The 25,714-nt window shown below is 40.2% G+C and overlaps 2 protein-coding genes across 4 annotated transcripts in view; one reads left to right on the forward strand and one right to left on the reverse strand.

Annotated features, from left to right (window-relative positions):
- Nucleotides 1-12,349, reverse strand: part of rai14 (retinoic acid induced 14) — a 34,572-nt gene extending 22,223 nt beyond the window's left edge. The window contains exons 1-2 of one of the 2 annotated variants that reach the window (XM_047344360.1): nucleotides 12,059-12,349; nucleotides 10,392-10,473 (exon numbers count right to left, since the gene is read on the reverse strand). In XM_047344360.1, the coding sequence (XP_047200316.1) occupies nucleotides 10,392-10,427 (36 nt within the window). In that variant the 5' untranslated portion in view covers nucleotides 10,428-10,473; nucleotides 12,059-12,349. Of the gene's footprint in view, nucleotides 1-10,391; nucleotides 10,474-12,015 lie in introns of both variants that reach the window. The other variant, XM_047344359.1, reaches the window with a different exon arrangement.
- An 863-nt stretch (nucleotides 12,350-13,212) lies between these two features.
- Nucleotides 13,213-23,963, forward strand: scarb2c (scavenger receptor class B, member 2c). Of its 2 annotated transcripts, none has more exons than XM_035184676.2 (12): nucleotides 13,213-13,333; nucleotides 16,405-16,562; nucleotides 17,191-17,335; nucleotides 17,452-17,643; nucleotides 17,743-17,834; nucleotides 18,600-18,719; nucleotides 19,761-19,939; nucleotides 20,050-20,168; nucleotides 21,501-21,574; nucleotides 22,000-22,051; nucleotides 22,266-22,418; nucleotides 22,780-23,963. In XM_035184676.2, the coding sequence occupies exons 1-12, from the start codon at nucleotides 13,328-13,330 to the stop codon at nucleotides 22,816-22,818; spliced, it is 1,329 nt and encodes a 442-aa protein (XP_035040567.1). In that variant the 5' UTR covers nucleotides 13,213-13,327; the 3' UTR covers nucleotides 22,819-23,963. The 2 variants fall into 2 exon arrangements, with proteins under 2 accessions (XP_035040567.1, XP_035040565.1); XM_035184674.2 differs by lacking the exon at nucleotides 13,213-13,333 and adding an exon at nucleotides 14,738-14,974.
- The last annotated feature ends 1,751 nt before the right edge of the window (nucleotides 23,964-25,714 follow it).

The following is a 25,714-nucleotide window of genomic DNA, read 5'->3' on the forward strand; positions in this document are numbered from 1 at the left end:
TCATGCATATCCATGGCAAATTTCATGGAAATCTGAGAATGACTTTTCCAGATGACTTGTTGTGGATTAAAGTCTTATTTCAAGGAAAACTTGATCTGGCTGCAGCACCAACATGACTTGTAGTCATAATCTGGGAATGAAAGATATCCCTCACAATGTTCATGGTGGTCTCTCCAGTATTTGTCAGGAAATCTCGCTCTGGACTGAAGCGTCGGACAGACAAGACCGAGCAATGTGGTCCGGCTGCTCGCAGGGCAAGAAAAACAAAAAACAGCCAAGAAAAGAACAGGGGAAATAGATGTGAGGAAGCATTCAGGCTAAAGATAACTCACAGAGGGACTAACGTAGGCTCAAACATGGAGAGGAAAGGACAAAAAACAGGATTATTAAAATGAAAATACAGATTTTCACACACTAAAGTAGATTTGTCTTTTCTGTTGTCTGTGTTATTACATGCAGAGATTAGAGATCAAGCTGAATAAATGCATAAAGAAAAGTAGGTTAGATGGGAGGTAAGACCCACAAACAACACAGATTGAACTCCAGAGGGAAATAACACTTTCCATTCACATTGCATAAATATTCTTTGTTTGAGAGACATGGGAGGGCACCACAGACAGGAAGGAGGGGAGAGGATGGAAGGCTGAACAATGTACAGGCCAAGAAAGAAGGAAAAGAAATAGTGAAGGAAAGAGAGTTTGACACATCGACAATATCAGAGCCTTTTGATCACCAGTGGCTGTTAACTTCAAACCCCTTATCTGCAACAAAGCAGATGCTCAGTTGTCCTCAAACAATACATCCTTTCTCTTGGGCCACAGCTGAAACTGCTTACTGCCCTCCGGAGCACAAACACAGATCACACACACACACACACCACAATAGTTTACTGGACTCTGAAACCCAGAATAAGAGAGTTAGTAGACACGACTGCTAAACAAAGGCCAGATGGTGGCTCTCATAATGAAACATGCTGTTACGTGTTTCACAATACTGGACCACACGTTTATATAATGCAACATATTTACAACATTTCTCTTATTTGGCAACTTTGTTTTAGAATAACTGCAATTTTTACAATTTGTACTTGTGCACTGTTGACTTTGACGCTGCAATTTTCCCTTGGGGATAAATAAAGAATCCTATTTTTCTATCAAAAAATTTGCAAACATTGGTACAGTAAATATATTCTCAATGTATGTGCATTACACATACATTGAGCTAATTGGGACGAGTCGGCCTGGATTCGGACAAAAGTTTTGAAATGATATTTGGGTTCGGTCATCTGCTTGATTCTTTAAAATGCACGTGCCTGAATTCGGGGACAACTTCGAGCTCTCTCTGGCTCGGTTGGGTGTGTTCAGACCGAATATAGCAGCTCGAGCCGCACTCAGACAATCATGGAGTTTAAAGAATACACAACTGATTGACGACTGTAAACCAATAAATTTGAAAAGTTAAAGTTAAAGTCGTTATTGCAGTCCTTTTTTTTAGCCTTCCTTTAATTGTGTTTATTATTATTGATGGTGATTTGATGTTTTTCTTCAAATTTGATCACTTTGCCCTAAAATTCTTCAAACAGCAGTGGAATTCCATTGTATTTAACAGATAGACATGGGGAGCCTTTCCACTTAAATTTCACAAAGAGGAAAAAGAAAACAACTAAACTGTCATCACGTCCTCCATCAGCCTGCCCTGCCCTCACTTCACTTCAGTATCAGCCCTTGAAAAACTCACATTATTCTAACTTTACTCCAAACATTTCCCTTTGACCCCACTAATTACTTCTCATTTTAGTGCCTCTCTTGTGCTCCTCTTATAAACAACTTGTGTCGTTACAAAAATACTACGAGGCCACCATGACTCTAAGAAAACAAAGCCATTGTACTCATGGACTCATTCATAGAAAATGTGAGCACAAGCTACATTTCAGCAATTTTGTATTCAGGTCTGCTGCTGTAACCCTTGAAATATGTGTTCTTACATTCTTCTTGTCATTGAAAAGTTATTTTAAAGATAAAAGATTGATGCAAAAGTCCAGCATTGGGTCATTTATGGGTGTAAGATGACCTCCAGTAAAAAAACAGCCCTCATGCAACACTTCCTCCTGACACAAATAGCCTTTCCTGCCCTATAAATAAACACGGCTGGACTTGGAAAGCGACCAGCCTCATTACACTGGAGGGCTGGTCATAAAGTCAGTGGAGTAAGGCAAAAATATACTGTACCGCTCAGTTCAGTTCAGAAAGGGCAGGCAGCTCAAAGATGCTCACACGCAGTCGGGGAAAGAAGGACTTAAAGAAGAGTAAAAAGGCCTCATTGACCATTGTTGAGCTCCATGGTCATTTTTGACAATTTTGTACAACAAACCTGAAAAAAGGAAACCGTGTTCATCTGGCTACTTGACTTTAAAGCTGTATCCATAAAGCTGTCTTTCACTTCCATCACTTAAATCATTAGACAGAAGTAAAAACACATGTAGGCCAACAAACGAGTGGGAACAGTTCTCGGAAGTGAGCAGCAAATCACCGCAGTGCAACGCCAAAAGTGTCTCGTGAAGGAAAGTTCTCATAGTTTTTTCAGGTGAACTGAGTTTAACCCTCCCTCTATCCATCTCCTAGCGTGAATATTGTTCCAGTTGTTCGGAGAAGGCCAAACCAAACAACCAGTCTGAACCGAGCAGGGGGGGTGCCGCCCGCCCTCCTTACACAAATGGGGTTTCTCTCTGGGTCGCTTTCTTCCCATCATCCACAATCTCTCCTCCTTTATCTTAGTCTTTTAATCATCTCTTCCTTTATTCAGCTCTTGTCCCTCATTACGTCTTCCTGTGTCTCTGCTCTCTCCTTAGTCTTTACCACTCCTCCCCTGTTGCTTAGAACTAACTATTCCTCATTCATCTTATCTGCTTCTGTCCATCTTTCTGGTGCTGCCATCATTATCAGTGATTAGTTGTGTCTTACATCATTGCGACGTCTACATGTAGGTCTCAGCGATGGACTGAATATAAAGATGGACGACGCATCTCCACTTCCACCCATTGCATTAAATAAAAGCAAAAATATCCCGGATACAAATAGCGCCATACAATGACAGAAAACATCTTGGAGAAAATTTAAATTAATGTGTACTTTGACTTTTAGTTCATGTCCTATCTGTTAACATAGGGGGGTTGTGTTTATGACCTATTCTGCAGGCAGCCACCAGGGGGCGATGGAGAACTGTCATGTCGTCCATCTTTTTAGTCTGTGGCTTGAACCATGTCAACAGACGTGTCAGTGCAGTGAGTCTTCCCACACTGCAACTTGATAAGTATCTCTCCACAAAGAAATTTTCATAAACACAAATCAGCAGCGGTGTCCTGACACATGCAGCAAACAAACAAGCCCATGCACAAACACACACCCACACAAAAATGAGCATGCAAACACATGCACAGACACAAGGATTACACTTCACCATGCTCACTGCTTAGTGTATGAGCAGGTTCCAGGGCTGTATCTGGCAGTTCATTACACAGGCGATAAGGAATGGAGAGATACCACCAGCAGTTCCTGCTTTAATTGGACCCATGGTTACACAGACTCTAAACCATTTTCCTTTGCCCAGACGTGGATTTAATTTAACTATTTCAAGTGTTATTCAGACTTATTTTTAAAGATTCATGGAGAAGGTTCATGTGGTCAAAATCAAGGGTGTGAACCTTTAGGACTACAAACACAGTGATCACAGCTAACTAGACTGGACATACACACATACACACACACACACACACATACACACACACACACACCATGCTACTGTAAGCATGAAGACTACTACAAACACTATCATAAGACTTGCACTGATACTAGAAAGAAATCACAATACCCTGCTGTTAAAAATGGTACAATACCACATTTTACTTGTAGCTGTACTGGAAGATCGCCAGTGTTTTAATGAGTGCTGTATTTCCTGAGTTACGTCAATGAGCAGCAGCAGCGCTGTGTGTGTGTGTGCAGCGTTCAAATTCCACCAAGTCTATGATTGCAAACCCAAGTGCTCTTGCCAACTGAAATATGGAATATGGAATCATTACGTTTACATACCAGACAGCGAGGGGCAAACCCACAAACACCACAGGACCTTTTTGTGAAAAGTGCTTGAAACCAACACAGACTAAGGAAGGAAGCACATTGAACCTCGCACAACATCTCACCAACAGACCTGAGGCAGGTTTGCAAATGTGATACTACAATTATATGAATAATCAATTTATACTAAATCAGTACTGGTATTGTACTTAGGGTATGGTTTAAATGTCTTAAATCTGATCAAAGTCCAACCAACAAAACCCAAATATATTCAGTTTAAAATCTCCACATTTGAGAAGCTAAAACAAGACTGTTTAAAATGAGATTATATCAATGGGCAAAATAAGTGTACATTGATTTTCTGTCAATCAGCTAATCAATTAATCAAAGCTCCGTTTCCATTCATGTCATTGGATGACGGGAAGGCAACAGCTTGACTCTCTTAGACAGATTTTCCTTCTCTGTTCTAGCCTATAGACTTTTTACATGTGTTGACACTGAATTACACCCTGGTTCTGGACACAAAATCTGAATTTAGTGTCTGTAGTGAGTGTGAACAGAATCGTAGTAATCCCTCAAACTATCTCCTGCTGACAAGGGCCAACACAGACTGACACACACCCTTCCTCCACCTCCTCTCTACCAGATTAATGCTATGGGCTGCTCCTGAGGTTTTACTGTCCCTCTCAGTACTAATATCCTTTCGCTACACCCAGCCAGAAGAAACCATTCCATGCCAAACCACGTCAGTCTGGGGCCAAATAAAACAGAGCCAAGTGGAGATACTTCAGGCTGCGCCTCAGTTTAAAGGAAACCTATAATTGATGGACTGCTACATTATTAGGTTACTATATAATGATTTTTATATTGTGGCTGAGCTATGTTTCAACTGTTATGGAAAAAGTAGGGTGTAACATTTTTCTCTAATGGCTAAATATTCCCTGACGTACTAAGAAGCCAAGGGAATATTGTAACTTAATGTCAACCGAACTGTGCTCAGGGCATTTTCTCAGAAATGCGTTCAGATGATCAGCATGTGATTCCCTCTGAGGAGCTGCTCCAGCAGACACATTTTACAACGTTTGATAAGCAGGACTCTGTTCCTCCAATATTTACACAGCTCCATTCAGATCCTATAGGTGCCAAAGATGCTGTAAACAGTAAACCCGCAGTTTAGTCTCCAGTGTCACGTAGTCTGGATGAACTGGAGCCATGAAACAGCTGTGTGGAGTGAGAGGAGACAGCGTAATCCACACATCAATTAGACACAGAGTGGATGATAGGGGGAGTGTGTGTGTGTGTGTGTGTGTGTGTGTGTGTGTGTGTGTGTGTGTGTGTGTGTGTGTGTGTGTGTGTGTGTGTGTGTGTGTGTGTGTGTGTGTGTGTGTGTGTGTGTGTGTGTGTGTGTGTGTGTGTGCCTTCAGTAATCCTGCTTAGTCTAGCAGCTGCAGGAGGAGGTTTAATACAGCGACAGTATGAAGGGCTGGTTGAGGGTTTAGTACCAGAACCGCTGTCAACAATAGAAAACAGAGATGATAATAAACAAAGACTGGGTACGTGTAACTCTGTGTGTGTGTGTGCACGTAGCGCAGCCACTAATGTGCCTGGGGGATGGTGGTAAAGGGCTGAGAGTAAGATAATAGTGTAAGTAAATTAAGTCATTTAGAGCAGCTCTGCTCAAACAGCAGGGACCGAGTTGTGAGCGTGGTCTCAAAGGGTCGACACGCACTGCGAGATTTAATTAAGATTCCTCTAATTACACATGACTGTTCTGAGATTAAGTTTGTTTCAAGACACCCTCAAGAAAAACATTTTTTCTATATGACAGAATGGTGTTTCCATTGCTTCACTGTATGTAATGTATTATAGTAAAGTCTTTAGAGCTGCTTAGTGAAACTCAATTATTTTTTAGTTATTAGTCGATATTTGTAGCATTACATATAGAAAAGTCCTGAAAGCTGGAACTGAATATAGTCCCATTGCAACTAAATCTAACAAAACACAAAGTCTTATTGTATTTCAAGGCAAAGCTGTTGTACAAATGCTTGTGTTTAAACAACATTTCACATTTGGGATCTTTAGCATCTATGGAAACAAGGGTTTGTAGAAAAATCGCTTTATGTGTCAAAATAAATAAATAAGTGAAAGTGATTGAGCTGAATAGAAATTGAATCAATGAGGTGTGATTTGAGCACAATAAAAAAAGAGCCATTCTTATCGACATCATCCGTGTAGAGGATAGCCGAAGCATTTATGACAGTTGACTGTTCAGACACATCTGAAGCCTGTAAATCTGTCTGTGTCTGTTTGCCAAACCCATTCCCAGAAACCAGATTACACCGTCTGCTTGTCTTTAACACTGCTAACACAACGCCCTCCTTCATTATACTCACTGTTATAATTACTGTTTGGCCAAATAGGATTATCTGAATTGATCCACAAAACCAAAATGTCAATAATCTATTCCAGAGAAATAATCCAGCAGAAAAAGACAGAAACGCTCGCACAGAGTCGAGCAGACAGACCTGCAAGTATGTCAGAACACACACGTGCTTGGACACACACACACACACACACACTTGAAAGAATTCCGCTGATTCACTTTGACCTTGCATAACTACCTACACACCTGCTCACAGATTTTGATAACGCAGCACTGTTGTTCCTGCAGTGCACGGATCTCTTTTATTACTCTATAACCACTGCTGTGTAATCTGTGAGAAAAATCACACAATTCAGCTGTTCTGTGTTAATCCTTTGTGCGGCAGTAATTCTCTTTAATATTGAGATTGGAAAGCACGTTTACTGTAGGCGGCCTTTTCACACTACTTAGCCTAACAGTGCATTCACAGTGCAGTGTTTGATTAAAGCCAATCTACTTAACCTGGTGACACGTTCTGCTGAGTCTGACTGGCTGTAAAATTTGCACGGCCAGACACATTTCAGACAATTAAACACATTGGTAAGGTAAAAATAAATTGGATGAAATGTCTGTTTTTATCAAACCTAAATGTAGTGTACGACGTCAGGGTTATTAAATCCATGATGGCACATATTGACTTAGTTAATGGTTGGTTGTGTTAGTGCCTTAAGTACATTGACAGTTTCCTTTTGTTAATCAGTGCATACAGTTGCTCATGTGAATATCAGCAGACGTTTTATAGCTAATGGTATAAAGGCCAATCAGGTGTATTTATATTCTGTATCTCTTTGGTACTATTATCCTACCTGAGTTTATTGATTAAACCCAAAATGTCATTATACAACTGCATTAATTTGAAGACGTCTTGTACAGAAACTGTTACACAATGTCTGCTGTTCATCATGAATTATTTCTCAGGTTTGAAAAATTCATGAAGTACGAAATACAGTTTAAAAATTATGTATGTGTATCTGCACTGTGCTTTGGTGTAAAGAAGCCTGTGTGAGCCAGGTGATGTTGAACAGGTGAAGTGTTTGCGTGGTGTGAACCATGTAGCTGAGATTTAAGGCTTTACAGACATTACGACATGTCAGAGCAGTTCAGGCATTAGACACATGTACATGGACGCCAATATTCCGGTATTAAAGACAATAGTCTGAATAAGGCTGCCACATAAACAGTATATTTCCTTTACACAAATAAGGTCATACACGGAATGAGCAACAATAACATGTCTACTTCTTAATTGCATCATAACATCCTATTGGATAAGACAATAAGCAACTGCTTGATGATGCATGCCCTGGTAAATAGGTAGTAGGACGTAATGTTGACATGAGTCGTAAACAGATTATGCTCCGTAGCGTGTAAACAGGAATATGGATGGGATATTCTCATAGCAACTCATGTAAACAACATAATCAGAGTCTTATTCAGAGTAAGAGTCAGACTATTGGTCCATGTAAATATAGTCATTATTGGCTGCATTCTACATAGTTGGATCCAGGGCTTTGGTATTGGTGGTTCACTGGGATGGATTTACTGGGAACTTTAAATAAAACAGTGTTTTTTTTATTCATTCTTGAACTATGTTGTGGTCTCTAGCTTTGGAACATTTAAATCATGAACCATCCATAAATTTGAAAAATATACAGTGAGGGTTTTATTATTTTTGCCTTATCAGTCAGCTCTACATTTAGTATCGTATTACAGTAAAAACACATCCTATTCTGTTCTCAGTCTCATTTTTCACACTTTTATTTAGGCCTCTTGCTGCAGAGGTGTTTGACTTAAGACCCCCGCTCCCTTATGCTTTTAGCATTTGAAGCACTTAGCAAAGATTCAACACTAAAACATATAGTCCATTACACATTATCTGACAATGTCATGACTTCATTAAAAACTATTTACAAGGGTATTAAGTTTCTGTTATTTTGTAAAAGAAAAGACTGAAGGGCTGTTTTTGGGGGGGGAAACATTCCTTGGTAATCTGTCACTGACACACTCGGCCTAAAATAGAACCTAAGAGATATTTTCTTTCTATTACGGTTGTTCTGGGTTTCTATAAAAAGCAATGGAATGACTCTTGGCTCTACGGATAAACATTCTGGCTTTTTTTTTTGCCATGCTTGATCGTGAACATTATTTTAATCATTAGGTATGCAGAATAATAGTGGCATGGTTTTAGCCAGGTTTCCTCTGCAAACATAGTTGTGCGACTACTTTATCTGTAACATAGTTCTTTAGACACATGCAGCAGGAGAGAAACACATCGTTAATTATAGGACATAATCAATGCAAACGCAGCATGACATACATACAGAGAGGCTGTAGTATCGATTTGGAAGATGGACTTTTTGCATGAAACTTGATGTACAGGGAATTTATTACAATTAAAAGATGAAGTGAAAAATGATGAGCGATTCCAAGCCGTCCAACTGCGACAATGTATGTGGGTGTGAACTCTGCAAAGGCATGCGTGACTGCAAATGGCTTCAGTCGTGTTTCTAAGCAACATTCACATCCACCGCTCCTCTTTCTTCTCTCAGAACTGCCTACAGCCGGCTACTTTAGCGCAGACGAGCATTTCACTCAGGGAGCATCAATCTCAAACAACTTTTACTGTGACGATGCAGCTTTTGACTTGAAAGTAAAAGGTGAAACAGCCCCCAAACCGTTTTTGCTCAGTGAGGAGGAATGATTTTGACCTTTTGCGGGCCAATCCTGGACTAAAAATTTTCCAGAACAATGGACGCTTTTGTGTTATGCTACATAGCTGACTGAACTTGCAATCATTTACTAATATCAGGACATAGGCGCATGCAAAATTGCAGTTTCGGTTTTCTGTTCCTTTATGAAAGAGTTTTAGTGCAGAAGTCTTGCTCTCTATAATAATCCATGCTCTGTTTATGCCTTGCAATGAAGTATGTTGAGGCTATAATTGAGTAAAAGCATGTATTCCACTTAATTATTCCTCTGTGGGACAGTCTCTCTCTCTCTCTCTCTAGTCTCAGCATGCTATTTAACCGGAGCTCGCCATCCTGCCCCGCCACACGCTCTTAATTTCGTGGAAACTGTCGACATTAAACGAGTGTCTTCTTTACTTTGCATTCTACACTCCATTTCCCCCCTGAAGTCTTGTGACACTCCCTCAATCCCCTGAAACGTATCCCAGTCATCCGGCAAACCTCCAGACTTTTCCTGTCTGGCATTAAACTCTGTGTCATTATGGTCACCGTGACAACAGATGAGTCAGATGCTGCGGAGACGCCTCACTTCCTGTGAGTGCAGAGTATCTTAGGCTGTGACCGAGTGATTGACTGAACCAACATGGAGGAACTCTTCCCTAAAGACTGAGTCATAATCGACTGGATCCAATCCTCCTCTGGGACAGTACCGAGTCAGAGTGCAAATATATATTTGTGGTCGTGGTAGGATTGATAAAAAAAAAACTTTCAGAGTGACTCAACATGAGGTGTGCGGTTTCTGTGTTGTCTGTCTGTATGAAAGTCTGTGTCATATCGCTATCACCACAAATCGTGGTTTGTCAACCTTGTGACCCTGTTTTTCGGCTCATGACAACCGACAAGTTGTCATGTGAAATTGAGCATGGCATGATTTTAAAATATGGGAGTTCTGAATGGATTAGACACTATCGTTAAACTACATTTATTTTACTTTCCCAAACTATTTTTCTTTTCTTAAACAAACAGCAAAACATCAACAAGCCACTGGGCGCTGCTGATCCCACGGTTAAGAAGCTCGATCATAAATCATCTGCCCCTGCTCATGCCATACATACACAGACACTGACTCAGCCAATGTAGCCGTGCACACGCACAGGAGACGCGTGTGCACACACTTTGCATACAGCCATGAACATATGTTACAGTACTTACATCAGTTTTCCTAAACTTGGCTTTAAGGCTCTTCATGTTCAGTCCGGTCCATGCAGTCACTCACTCTATCACACAGTCAAGGCTGTGAAGAAAAAAGAAATCCAGATGTTTAAACTCGGCCCCAGCGATGTTTACTCCATGTTCACATGAGATTTAGAGTTTCTGAAGAGACCAAACTACCTGACTTCTGCACCGTGTTGGGACACCGCACACAAGTTACAGTCAATATCAGTAAATGTGCAGAGCAGCAGCAGCAGGAAGTGACCATGGTCTGGTTTTTCTGATAAAAACTGAAATATGCTGCTCATTAAAAGTTTGATTGTTTTCATAATGAGTTTGATCACAACACTCTAAACTCAAGCTGTAGGAATTATGGGGAACTTAGTTAAAGGTAATAATAGATACTTTTTTAGGAATGCACTAAAACACATGCATTTCTAATTTAAACCTGTTTCTGGAAATGGTATCCAGCTTTGGATCGTTTCCTACAGGGATGTTTCAAATCACCACAGAACCCTTGGGGATGTCTGGTGACTGTATATTTACACTGCCTTTAGAATTTTCTAGTTTCTTCATTCCTGGTCCCCGGCGAGAGTTCCAGCCACAATTAACCTACTTACTTCATTATTGGTCCTAACTGTCTGCTTGTATTTCAACTGAAAGTGTAACATTTAGACTTATTACCATGAGGGCTGGTAGTTTGGTCCTAAAGGGAAAATACTTTTCAAATGTTTGTATTCAGAAAAGGTTTAGCAAACCATACGTTACAATGAGAATTGAGTTTGAGATTTTTTAAGGTAATAAGGCAATAACTATTGCAATATAATCATCAATAGCAATATAACAAAAGTCCAATATGGATATAATGCTTAAGAGGTGTGCAAACACAGTGAGGAGGAGTAACACATAACTGATATACCTCACATTTGTGTTTTGCTGTTGATCAAGTGTTTGTCATTCTCTGCTCATTAATAAGTTCACACAGAAGAAAAATACTTGAACAAGTTAAATAAAAAACAATAATGCAATAGTGATAATGATCGGTTATTGATTGTCAATAACACCAAGGACACTTAACTCCTGTGGCAACACATGAATACATGTCCTAGCACATTATTCAAATATAACGGGAAATAGCAGCAGTCCATAAGTGACGAGGCTTTGCATACTAGTTCAAAACCATAAACAAGAAGAGGTAGAACATCTCTATAGATATCAGAAGTTAACGGTAATAATACAAATGTAAATGTAGCGGAAAGAAAGCAAACTAGTGAAGTGAGTGAGGCAGGAGCCACTACACTGGCTCCACAGCAGCAAACAGCCACTAGTTACCTGCATGTTTTCATCAGCTCCTCAGACAGTGAAAGTCGCGCGTGTACATGAAGTATGAAAGTGAATAAACCAGAGAAAAGGCTGCAGCTCGTTCAGCACAGAAACTATGAAACGCGCGCGACCTGCATCGTTGTACACAAAACACTTGAATATCAGATTGAACCCTTTGTAACAGCGCCGCGGGACCGCGCACCAGCTACTTGTTAAATGTGTCGCTTGTGAAGCTTCTAGAAAATAAAACATGAAATCAATGCAGGGAGCAGGACGTGGGACCAGAGGGGGTTCGTCTTACCCGGGTTAGAGCAGCAGGAGAGCGGGACACACGCAGGACTCACCGCCGCTTTCTGAGCTGAAAACACATTAGCTGCTGCCGAACCGGTGAGAAGGCAGCGAGCCGCTGGTGAGAGCTACGCCGAGCAGGAGGTGCACAGGGCGGGGGAGCAAACACAGGGCGCCCGGTCCGGAGCTTCAACGCTGACCCGGCTCGACTCAGCTCGGCTCGCACACATTCAAAAGTTGAGCTGTTCGTGGACTGACTCTCTCTCTCTCTCTCCCTCTCCCTCCCTCTAACTCTCTCGCTCTCTCTCTTTCTCTATCTCTGTGTGTGTATGTGTGTCTCTCGCCCTCTCTCCCTCCCTCTAACTCTCTGTCTAACTCTCTTTCCCTTCCTCTTACTCTCCCTCTCCCTCTCTCTCTCTCTCTCTCTCCCCGTCTCCCTCCCTTTCTCCCTTTCTCCCTTTCTCCTCTCTCTCTCTCTCTTCCTCTTACTCTCTCTCTCTCTCTCTCTCTCTCCCTCGTCTCCCTCCCTTTCTCCCTTTCTCCCTTTCTCTTTCCTCTCTCTCTCTCTCTCTCTCTCTCTCTCTCTCTCTCTCTCTCTCTCTCTCTCTCTCTCTCTCTCAGGGGCCGTTGCCCAGGTTTAGGAAAGTGACGTCACTCCCCCCAGAGCTCTCGTGACCTCCAGTGTTCCTCCATTCATGTTCTGGTTAAAGGGACATTTCCCTCAAACCCACACAGTCAGGACAGGGATCCAGAGTAGAAACCATTTTAAAGGTGTTATCGTTAACTCACCACAATGTGCATGTTTGGATCATGAACCCTCATCTATTCCTCTCTATCGAAAACTAATATATAGTATTAAGTTTATTTTTCATCTAAAAGTAAGTCTCTCCTACGTCATTGGTTGAATGATGGGACAAAGGGAACAGACTTGTTTGAGTCTATTTGTAGTTTTGCCACTTCTGGTTGGTTTTCTCGAGTAAAGTAGTTTTGTGTCACTAGTTGTTGTTTTGTGTCTTTGTGAGGTTGTTTTGAGTTGTTATAGTTGTTTTGTTGTTTTGGGTCTCTATGTAGTTGTCCTTGTTTTGAGACATTTCTTCAGATCCTACATTTCCCATAATGCATCTCAGACTTGACCGAGCTCCCCCAGATCCACAGGAGACATTAATTAGCAGTTTTTACAGCCTGTCTTGTCTCACCAGTAACATGATACCTGGACTTGTTGTGTATCAGTGTTTGTCCTCTGTTAAGTTGTGAAACTGCCAGTCAGACAAGTCGTGTGGATTTTATGGGCTGATGTCTCAACAGTTCTGCAATGAAACTTATCAATGCAGGTAAGAACGTGTCTGAGCTGTAATGTTGTAACACTGATGCTATTTGAGAAGCTGAGATAATCAACCCAGGCTCCCTCACTGTTTGTGTGTCAGAAAACACAAACTATTCATTCAAAGTAAATATTCTAACTGAGTAAATTGACCATGTTTAAGTCTATTTAGTGTATATCATTCATGTACAGCTTGTGGTCTATTACAAACAGTAACCTGACAGATATCATAATATTTGTTAGTATTAATGAGTATAGCAGCTCTGTCTCTCAAATGAGTTCTGTGTAATCAGCCGGATGAAAGGGAAATGACAGGGAAACATAGACAAATATCACTGGTTAGTCATCTTAGTTGAGGTGTGGCCAGTTTTATATGAAATTATGACTCAACAAGTACAATGACTCCAGTTTATAAAGCAGCAAAGCAAGTAGGCGGTGGCATTGTCCCCTTAATGTTAAGACAGCGACATCTCGTGGAGAATGCATGTCATTAAACTTTAAAATCATGGTGGGCATATTTACAATGACGTCAGGCAGATAGAAAATGATACAAAATAGGAGATTAAAGAGGAAGAGTCAGTTAAAACTAAAAGTGAACTTCTATATTTACTACATTATGGTTTTGTTCAATTAATAATGCATGTAATAGATAATACAATGTTCTAAAAGTAACTCCACACATTTCAAAATTGTAATAGAATAGAAACATAGTAACATGGGCTATTTGCATATGTTATAAAATATTTCACTTCTTTTCAATCTATAGATTTACTCTGTTATGTTGAAACCTATATAGAATGCAGACATTGCACACATACATTTCATGAGGGACGGAATGTCATTCAATTAGCATGGTTTCTGTGTTGATATAAACATTTACTGAAGGTGATAGTTCTATATTTTCTCGTAGATCCTGTCTACAAACTTTTGGGTCACATTTGCAACCAATTATGGTTTTAAATGTTCAATTTAGTGCATTTACTAGTGAATTAAATCCTGATGTTCATCTCGTGTAAACATACTTTGTATTATATGTATATCAATGTTTCTTAGCCTTTATATGATATAAAATAATCCAGAAAGGGGTCGACTGAGGTCTTATTACTGAGGTTACTGTCATGTGATCGAAAACAAAGATTATTTATGTGCAAGATAGATATCCCGCCGCATTTTGTCTGAAACAAGCAGCTAATGTAGAAAATGACCATGTTATCTAACTGCAGCTGTGTGTTAGAGCACCGTAACATATCAACATCATATAACTTACATGTTGTATTTACAATACATCGTATGACGTGTGAATGGGGTTTACTTCATGCTTCAGAGAGCAGGCGACTGTCGAGGAAACCGGAAGTGGTGTAGGGGGAGTGTTTCGTTCCGGAAGTGTGTCTTCGCTTCGTTGAGCAAGTTCCTGGGATGAAAACAAACACAACACACACACAAACACTCAGACAGACACACACACAGAGGAAGCTCTTACAGAAAGCTGTGTGTGTGTGTGTGTCACTGATCTTCCTGCTGTCTCATCATGCTCCTCAAATCATGTTGCATCTACTCCACCGGAGTCTTTTCTATGTTGTTTTTAATCGCTGGAATCGCTTTGGTGCTTTCTAACGTGTTCCCACATTTTGTGCAGTCGATGGTCAAAAAGGTGAGTGTCGCAGTTTTCAGCTTCAGATTCAAACAACAGGCGTCAACCACAGTAAACAGGTGTTATTGTGCTGATCGTGTTGCTAATGCTAGATTATTTATTAGAATTGGCCAAACAGCAGAGACACTGGCTCAGTTTCATTTCCCTGATTTGAGTTTCACTATTAAGAAAAATGTGGTCGAGCAGCTCCTGAACGTTTTACCTTTGACTCACATACAAATGAATTCCAGACTCGTTGAGCTAAACATGTGTGAGCAGCTGTATCTGTACAGTCAGAAACAACATGGAGGAGGACTAGTTATGCGTCTTAACTCTAAAATCAAGTATTTGATCAGCAAAATCCAATTGGGTCCATTTATTTATTTATTTAAGAGGGAGAGTTCTCATTAATCAGCAGATAAAATACTGTAAATCAGCCAGTTGGTTGTACAAGCTGATTTTCATTTGCTGTCTCTATAGCCAGTTGTACAAGCTAAACTGAAATAATATAAAATGATCTATCATATTTATAAATGGATAATGAATGTGCTTTATACCTACCATCAATACACAATATAACATGAAGCCACAGATACACATGCTACCTAAATCACATACGATGGAGTAATTACACATGATCACTGGTTTGGTTTATTTAAAGCCAGATATTGTTTATATTATAAATGGGTCCCAAAACCAATGCCAGTAAAATATCCCTGTTCCAATCCTATGAGGTCATATTTTTCTGCCCTAGATGATTCATGTTCATAGCTTTAAAAATGTCTGAGTCATTCAACATGTGGTATAACTGTTGCTCCCAGTCTCTGCAAACTTTATAGGATTGAAGACAAACGTGTTTTCTGTAATTCAAAGTCATTTAAAAGCCTTTTCTAACATATATGCCAATATGTGAGGTCTCCACCACAAATGAACACAATGAAATCAATACTAAAACAAGGTGTGGTATCATATTGGTGCCATAAATGTTTATTTTGCCCCTAATTCCAATCTCACTTAGGAAATATGAGGTTTCTCTTTCCAAATCTCCAGCTTTACACAAAACCAATAGGTGCGCTGCAGTACAACCTTTTAATGGTCCAGTTATAACAAGAACATGTTTGTCTTTCAACCTACAAAGTTCACTACCTAAATAAATACTGTTCAAGATATCAAGGCCCAAAACCATTGACTTTACCAAACATGACTTCTGAGATAAGGTAGTTCTGAGAGGGAAATAGAGTCAAAAATATCAAGGACTTTCACTAGTCTTAGTTTTGTGAGCCAACTCTTCTATAGATAAAGTCGGAACAAAGCTGATACAGTGCTGCAGTGACATCCGTCATCATATGACAAATGTGTCATATGATGTGAGGACACCTTAGTCAGCACAAGATGGTCTGTCTGTTCTGTTGCACAATAAAAATAACCCTACTGACCTTTGTCCCCCATAGAAAGTAGTTTTGGAGAATGGAACAGAAACGTTTGAGGCCTGGGAAAATCCACCGGCACCGATCTACATGCAGTTTTACTTCTTTAATGTGACCAATCCCCTGGAGGTGCTGGATGGGGACAGACCTGCTGTGGTGGAGATTGGACCGTATACATACAGGTGAAAGTGGAAGAGGAGCAAAGCTTCAGTTTTTGTTCACTATTCGTCTATTCAATAAAACAGAAGTGCAGACGTTACAATAGGAATAGAGACACTCGGCCCCAGAGGAGAGAAAACTAAAACTATTGCACTCAAGATGTCGCCTCCTAACAAGAGTGAACAGAGGAAGCTAAATTGTCAAAAAAAGTGTTGATGTAAGTTGTCACTATTGCTCAACAATTGTTTAGGCAGTAAGGAAAATAACCTCTGCTCCAATGCATTACACTATAGTTAAATCGGATATTCAATATCATTTTCAAACACAAAATTTGTACTTTTCACGAAATGGAAAGCCCCATTTTTTTCTGAATATTCGAATACCGCAAGATTTTGTCACAAGATCTTGTTAACATTTTTCACTGGTTAAATATTTGTAAAATCCACAGACAGATTGATTTAGGACAAAATAGAATGGCACTCAGTAGAACGCATTCCTCCGCCAATGCCCAACACATGTTCTCCCCTCACGAAACCATATTTAAATTCACTAGACCCCGATTTTTATTTGGATCTGAACTTTGAGCTCGTTGTCATTGCAAACTAATAATACTTAGAATCACCCAGTTGACTGTTCGGTTTTCCCACACAGGGAGTATCGACCGATGGAGCAAGTCAACTTCCTGGACAACGACACGAAAGTAGCAGCAGTCAACACTAAAACCTACATATTCCAGCCGAACATGTCCCGAGGTCCAGAGAGTGAGCTCATCCGGACAGTCAACATCCCTGCCATGGTGAGCTGCAGAAACCAGTGTTTAACTAGATTATATGTTAGTACATCACAGCATAATATGGTTGTATTTAGTCATATTTTTCTAACTATACTCCTCTTCTTCCTCCCTCCTTGTAGACGGTGATGGATTCGGTCAAGGACAGTGCTTTTGAAGCAAATGTCATCTCCGCCTACATGAAGTCCACTGGTGAAGAACTGTTCACCACCCGCACAGTAGGGGAGCTGCTGTGGGGATACGAGGACCCCCTGCTCAAAGCCCTCCACCTTGTAAGACCTGAAGTGGATGTTGTTTTCGGACTCTTCTCCAAGGTTTCAGGACATTTTTGTATACAAAAGAAATAACAATAATAACTGTTTTAAACAATGAGAACAGCTTTTCACTCTTGGCTTTATTCATTTTCTTTCTAGAGCAATGCCTCCAACGATGGTGATTATGTTTTCTTCACTGGACGGCAAAACTACAAGGACTTTTCTAGAGTGGACACGTGGAACGGGGAAAGGTAATCACTCAATCCACTCTCCTCCAGGAGAAAATGATAGAATTATCTATCACTCTATACAAACAATAGGATTCATTGATCACATGGAATTTAAACGTGTGGTGAGCACCTGGTTGTATCACGTGATCAAGGCTCGTTTCACTCTGGTTGATGAGATTAAGAAAGCACAAGGTGAGTGTCCTGTTAGTTCTTCAATGCCTTTGACACATCAGTCGATGAAATGATTATTTACGTTCATCAAGTCTTTCACAGTCTCTCCTCAGAGGTTTTTAATCTCACAAATTCACAGCAGAGTCCATCGTCTTTCTCTACCCTCGCAGATCTTTCTTTCATCTCAGTCTTTCACGCGTTTCACATTCTTCTGTTGTCTCTCCGTCAGTAAAGTTTAATGATCGATGCTACTCTCGTCCTTTATCTGTCATTTAAAAACAGACCTACAGGTGGATAGTAAAGTTCAGCACAAAGACCGAAATATTGAACGATTCCTTTAACATACAAAGGACGACTGTTCAGCAAAAGCAGCAGCAGCTTTGGCTAAGCTTCCCATCACGTAATATCAACCTGACACAGCTTTAAAACTTATTTATGACAACACATTGGTGAGCAGTCATTCAATCATACTGCAAAACAAAAAGTGATGAACTGTTTGAGTGCTGGGGCCGACGTAATTCCTGCAACACCCATGTTTTTAAATGCACAATATATAAATGAAAAACTGATGCAATAAGAGAACTTACATCAGAGTTTTATTGTGCATGCCTACAGCTCGTTGAACTGGTGGACGTCTGATGAGTGCAACATGATCAATGGAACCAACGGAGCGTTTTTCCACCCAGTCCTCACCAAGAACGAGACCCTCTACATGTTCACCTCCGACCTGTGCAGGTGGGTGATACAATGTGGATTCCTGACTCAGCCGGCTTCGGACAAACATTTCTGAAATGATATCTGGGTTCTTGTTGGGATGTTGGGTCACATATTAATGACTATTTTCCACTGCACATGCCTGTGATCGGCAAAAACAAGCTACAAGCATATGTCTCAGAGACAGTGTAGCACAGTGCAGCTCACATTACAATGTCTTGGACAAGTGCAGACAGAAAACTGCACTTTAGAAGGTGGACACTTTTACACAACTGCCAAGTGCTGTGTGTTCACCAGTGTTACTCAGCACTCACCAAACCATTACATATATTCATCTGATGAGAATGTTCAGATGTCGATTTCATTGTTATACACAGTATTACCCCCAAATGTTTTTGATGGGCGTCTTGGTGGCTGCTGAATGTTTTCTTAAACGTAAAGTCCCCTAAAGCAGAAGTGAGGCTAGTTTACTCTGAAAGGGATTTAGATTTGGACGTTATGTTATTTCTTCATGTTTGTTTTGTGTCTATTAAGCACCACTCAGCCTTAAATCCTCTTTTTCACAGTGGTCAATATGAACGTGACTTCAGTTAGTTGTGGGGTTTTGCTTCCTCTATTGCTGACCATTGTTTTTCTGGTTTTCCGTATCTACCTGGCTTGAGTTGTACAGCAGCTTCACTCGCAAGAATGTCTCCCTAAGCCGTCCCCCTGTATTATTCAGGTCTGGATATTGGATTGAGCGCACCAGTTTGGCCTGGCTGGTCAGTATTAGCCTCTTTAATGAGGTCACTGTTACGATGATACCTGTTTGGAGCTGCTTAAAGAAACTAATATCAGCTCTCTTTCATATGTCAAAACTGAGTGAAGCAGGTGCACGTCACAGAAGGGTTACAGTTTCTGAGGCAGTTGGGATGTAATCAGGTTTTTAGTAAATCAGCTCACCACAGATCTGTAGAAAATGAGTACAACCCCCCCACACACACACACTTTTGTTGCACTTTCAGCTTCATGGAATGTATTTGTGCCTGCAAAGATTAACCAGCATCTGACTCTGTTTCCAAGGTCTCTTTACGCCTTGTATGAGGGGGATGTGACCGTGAAGGGGGTCAACGGGTATCGCTTCGTTCCCCCCAGCGAGGTTTTTGCCAATATGACCGTGAACCCAGCAAATGCCGGCTTCTGTGTCCCTGCTGGAAAATGCCTGGGCTCCGGGCTGCTGAATGTCAGTGTGTGCAAACAAGGTACATGAAAAATACAAAACAGAACAAGGTTTCGTTGTGTCACTAAGGCAAATGTAGTCCAGGGGTTTGGCCAGTGCTGTTGTTTATCTGAATTTGTTTTCTGTGTTTAGGAGCTCCCATCATTATGTCCTCACCACACTTCTACCAGGCAGATGAGAAAATTATAAAGGATGTATTTGGCATGGTGCCTAAGAAGGAGTACCACGAGACGTTCATCGATATCAATCCGGTAGGAAGCTCAACTGAAACACTTCATTTGTTTAACCTCTGTTTATCTAAGCCTTTTATTTTGTTAAACTATTTTACAGTCAAAATGAGTTGCAGTGGAGTAGAGAGATGGTTTGAAATCTGTTTTTGTGACAGTTACATTCATCTACCACTAGATGGTGAAAGCGTCTGTAAAAAGTGGTTAAAAATTAAATCGGCTGCCATCAGAGAGACGCTTCAACAGCTCTTATCCTGTGTAATAATCACTTAGTTTAGCCTGTGGTAAATCTGAGATACAGAAAATCATAAAAAACATTTTAGGAGAACGACATCTAGCCAGATATCTACTCACTGGTGTGGAATTATAAGAATTTTAAACCTGTGAATACATCACCAGTTGAAAAGCAAATCTTTAAATCCGTAAACTACCTATTAAAATGTAGTATATGTGTGAGAGAAGTACAATCACATATTCTGTGACGCATCAAACACCTTAGTGCAAAATACATTTTCACTTTGGTTTTGCAGTATTTTGTGTGAGTGGTGGTATCATCCACCACCGGTCAACATCCACAGACATGAATGAAGATATTGACCGTTGTGACAAAATGTTTAACAATTTATATTTCTGCTCCTGAATATGACACAACTTTGAATGTGGCATGAAACTGACCAAGTCTCAAATGTTTGTGCAGTTATAAAAAACTTGAGGTCAAAGACTTTAGCAGTAATGCAGTGCTTGCTTTGTTTTATTATTGACACAGGCATTGTTCAGTCAAACTAAATTTTAAGAAATGGATTGTGTTGCAGGAATATAAAGGAGGGTGAAATGTTTCAGGAATGGTTTATTCATTTTTTCTTTTTTAAACAACACATGGAACAATTTCGAGAGTCTTTGAACCCAGTAAACAAGCTGCTGTTTTGACTGTTTATGCTCCTTCCAATATTTTAATGATGCAACTATGAGATCACAGCGACAGATCAAAGTTCTTTTAAGCATGTCATAAATCCAGGGTTGATCATATTCATGTGTATTAGCAAACTAAATCAATTACCAACACCAGGGCTGTGATTTTCACACCACCTACAATAAAGATGTACGCAGGCACATTCCTGTTACAACAGTCACATTGAATATATGCTTGAAAACTCATTTACTGATAAATATTTGCAACTTAATGATCTTGGAAATAATACTGAGTATCTCTGTATATGTTGTTGTTGAAGTACTGAATGCACTATGATGAGGAATAACTATTGATCCACCAGTCTGATGTTAGTTCTGCACACGTATCACCACTGTTGAGTTCCCATTAAACCTTTTTGTTCCTGACAGTCTCATTCTGTTTTGCAGCTGACAGGAATCATTCTGCAGGCGGCAAAGCGGCTCCAGATCAACGTGTATGTCGAGCAAATTCCCGCCTTCAGGTAATCACCTCATGGGTTTCATCACCATCCTCTTAGCAATTGAAATACAGCTTCTTTTTTTAATAGAAACCATCAACACTTTAACTCAGAAGGAAGCCGTAATGGCTCGATGACGACCTACGCGTGGGGAGGTTTGCCAGTAAGATAAGTGTAAAGCAATTATGCCACCATCATCAGTGTGAATGGACTTTTGGACAGTGGAGACTCACTTGTTATGCATCTGCCCGGAATCTGAAGGAGGAAACAGCAGATGTCAAATATCATGTAGAAAAATGTAATGTTCACTATAATGTGATGCATACAGCCACCATTTGTTTTCTGAATATCACTTTCATGGCATTTTTTATTTTTAACTTAAAATTACTCACAGGAACATTGTCAATAAATATTGGAGGTAAACATTGTGAATTCTTTAATTTTTTCAGTCAAACAGGAAACGTGAGGACAGTGGTCTTTCCTGTGGTTTACCTAAATGAGGTGGGCCACACACACACACACACACACACACACACACACACACACACACACACACACACATCAATTCTTTATTAGAGTTTAATTACTCTCGTTTTTCAATACACACTGTACATGATTTTGTCTTTTAAAATTTAAATGTTTGCTTCATCTGCTCTGGATCTAATGGCCGTTGAGACTGATGAGGTGTTTTTGATGTTGTCTGTTCCCGTCTCAGAGCGTCGTCCTTGACGACACGTCAGTCTTGAAGTTGCGGGCGATTGCCGTGGAGCAGAATGTGGTGGTGAACATTCCATTCATGCTGATTGGTCTTGGCATCATTCTGGGTGGAATCTTCATGTTATTAATGTGTCGACTCAAGGTCCCTGAGGTGAGTGTTTGACATGAATCAGTTTGTGACATAGCAACTTGAAAGAAGTGAAAACTGCCCTCTAATATTCCATTTAAATTGATTTAAAACAGAGCAATAGTTGAGCTGTGGTGGCAGATCTGGATCCTCCAGGTTTGGAGTCAGAGATACTAGCAGGATGATGACAGAGGGAAAAGCACAAACTGTGGGAGAGAGAAAATTAAAATGTAATCCCGGTCAGATATAAATACCTAGAGAGGGAATAACCTTTAGTGCTGCATCACTATCGGGTTGATGTGGACAAAACTCAGCAGAGAACAGTAATGAAAGAATCTGGTTTTGATCGGCGTTAACCGTCTTTTGTCTGTTTTTTATTTTTCAGAGCACTGCTGCTGAACGAGAGCCGCTGCTCTCATCATAGCACCAAACTGCAAGTGAAAAGACGACAGCTGCCATGTTCTCAGTATAATTCACAACATTTCAACAGTTCAGCGGCTCTAAGGGTTTTAACCATTAACCCCCCAGTAACAGTTTCACAGTTTCCATTGTAAAATAGGATTCCTGTATTATTTTAATCAATGGTTTAAGAAGTCTTTTGTGTTGTTTGTTGCTCGGTTGGAACTAATGTTTTAATTAGTGATGATGCTTAAATCCCTTTTTTATATATTAGGTTCTTTAATTGAGTGTTTTTGATTTTATTTATAAGTATGGGATTTTAAACCTGAACAGATTAAATCCTCAGACAAATTCTAAATTAGATCCAGTGTCATGTTGATATCAAAGGAGTTTGATGTCTGGAGAAAGTTCAGTTGGATGTTTTTTGTTGAGACGTGTCTGCAGTTCTACGTGAACCAGATGAGTTTCATTTTGAAAACAAGTTCTTGATCGTAGCTTTCAGTGAAAACACAATAATCAACATGTAAATACTCCGACAGCCAAATAGTATTACTTCAACATTAGCGGTAAATAAAGGCTCAGTTTGTCTCATCTCGTGATGGAATATCCTCGTAGTTTCACCCACTAATTCCAACATGTTGGCATGAATGTGTGATTTTTCATTCTACTGATATTATGTTAAAGTCAGTGTATAAACCGCTTCCTGCTAGAGACACTACTGATAAACGTTTGCCAAATGCCATTTCATAATGTTTTTTCAAAACCACTAGGCATGGTCTATGGTTTGTGTGGTTAATGTCTGCACTTTCTAGACATTTTATCACATTGCTTCATTTAAAGGTTTCAGGGGAAAGGCTTAGTTTTTATTTGGCTATTATATATATATATATATATATATATACACACACACACACATATAATGGATTTTCTGTCCAGCACTATACAGAATGTCCTTTATAATGTACTGTTTTTAACCGTTGTTCAACACGCACCTCTGTCAAGCTTGTCTCATGTTGTGACGTTTGTCTTGTACGTTAAAGATCATGTTTACACTTCTGCTTCTACATATTTAACTCGGTATGTAATAACAGTTTACTCCTAACAGGTCACATATCTATCACTTTGCACAATGTCTCGTCACTACTTCAATAAACTGTGTGATTCATTAAATCTATGCGGGTGTGTTTCCTATTTCCGGACGTTGCATCAAAAGTGACACGACTTGATAAGGTACCGTATCGTCACCTTTTTACTCTTGGTCTGCAGCTTTATGACGAGTCTGCAGATATCGGAAATTTGTGTTGAAATAATTATACACACACACCTATTGATTTATACAGATGAATCATCTAATAGAACTAATAGTTAGTGGAGCATTTTGAAAGTCTTGTTTCCACTGCATGCTCGGCTAAGCTAATTGTCTCATGGCTGTAGACCGTCTCCATCTCGTCTAACTCGGCAGGAAAGTGGATGGATCTTGATTTTTAAAAAATCGGACCTGTTCAGGAGACTAGTATTTATAAATGTTTGCATTTGGGTGCAGATCCAAATAAAAATCTTGTATTTATTTGGATGAATTTAAATGTGGTTTCTTGAAGGGTCTGTGGGGCCTTGGTGGAGGTGATCGCTCTCTGAGTGCACATCTCGCATGAATGGAGGCTCCAGGCATGAGGTCAAAGCGAGAATGTCTGCAGCTCATGACCTATGTTAAGGTTTCAGTTCGACACCTCCGACGTGGAATTGCCCTCAATTACCAGGGTAAAGTGTACTTTGGCTCCCTGGAGATAAACCTCTGTTGTCTTTATAAAACTGATAACTACCACCAGGCAGAGACGTCTGCATAGTTGGCTTTGACTTCAGGTCACTTTTTCTGCCAAACTTCAGCCCTCAGAATGAATCTGTAAAATCTGTCACAGGTTAACTCCTCCCCGACCCGATTAAAGACTTAAATACAAGTGGCATGGGGCAGCACACCAGGCCTGCATCTCTCTAAGGACCTGCATCCAGCATGAGGACTCTTCAGGAGAAAATCATTGTTCTTACAGCTCTTCTGTCGTTGATCTGTGCCGTCCAGGTAAGTTCATATACAGAGCAGATTCTTTTCCATGTCTGCAGTTTGTGATTTTAATATCATACTGTATCATGAGGGTCATCATGAGCTCCTAAAGGGTCTTATGTTTGATTTTGAAGGTCTCTTGCCTGCCTCTGCCTGAAGACTGGAATGGTTTGATCGTGCGGACAAAGCGATCTCTGTTGTGGCGTTGGAACAGCATGAAGGCCGTCGGGGCCAGCTGCAGAGATCAGTCCGAGTGTGCCACACAATACTGCAGGTAGAGCCGGGCACACACGTGACGCTTTCAGACTTTTCCACTCACAGATAACTGTCACAAGATTTTTATTTATATGTTCAAAGGCTTCTAACATCAGGAAATCTGAATCTTAAATGTTTGGCAATCAATTGACACTATACAATTTTAAACAGACATAATATTCCTTTCCTTGACTTTCATGCATCCATTTCTTTACTATATTTGTGCAGCGTGTGTAGTTGTGTCCACGTGCATTTCACATGGTGTAATAAAGTCAGTGCAATAAAGCTGCTCCTTATCTCCACAGGAACAATATCTGTTCCTTCTGGATCTCCATCTGAAGACGGAGATACACCAACACAACTCCATCAGGGAAACTGTCTGCAAAACAAACATCCGTCTTATGGACTGAAGGGACCTTCGTCAAAATGAATCCTGAAATGTTTGCTCTGATATTCTGGCCTGAACTGATGATGTGTTGGATCCTGTTTATCAGTCAGAGTCCTTTGATGTGGTGCCGCAGCAAAAACAAGCTGTAAAAGTTGGGTCCACATGAACAGTAAAATGTCTCCACCTGCATTGATATTGATCTTTATTGTTTCTCTGAAGTCC

This window comes from Hippoglossus stenolepis, chromosome 18 (genome assembly GCF_022539355.2).
Source record: "Hippoglossus stenolepis isolate QCI-W04-F060 chromosome 18, HSTE1.2, whole genome shotgun sequence".
Taxonomy (NCBI): domain Eukaryota; kingdom Metazoa; phylum Chordata; class Actinopteri; order Pleuronectiformes; family Pleuronectidae; genus Hippoglossus; species Hippoglossus stenolepis.

Bases quoted from the DNA above. Each gene is read 5' to 3' on its own strand.
- scarb2c (XM_035184674.2), top strand. From the start codon at position 14,852: ATGCTCCTCAAATCATGTTGCATCTACTCCACCGGAGTCTTTTCTATG. The intron at 17,644-17,742 runs GTTTCAGGACAT...TTTTCTTTCTAG, and splicing joins TTTTCGGACTCTTCTCCAAG to AGCAATGCCTCCAACGATGG. The intron at 17,835-18,599 runs GTAATCACTCAA...GCATGCCTACAG, and splicing joins GACACGTGGAACGGGGAAAG to CTCGTTGAACTGGTGGACGT.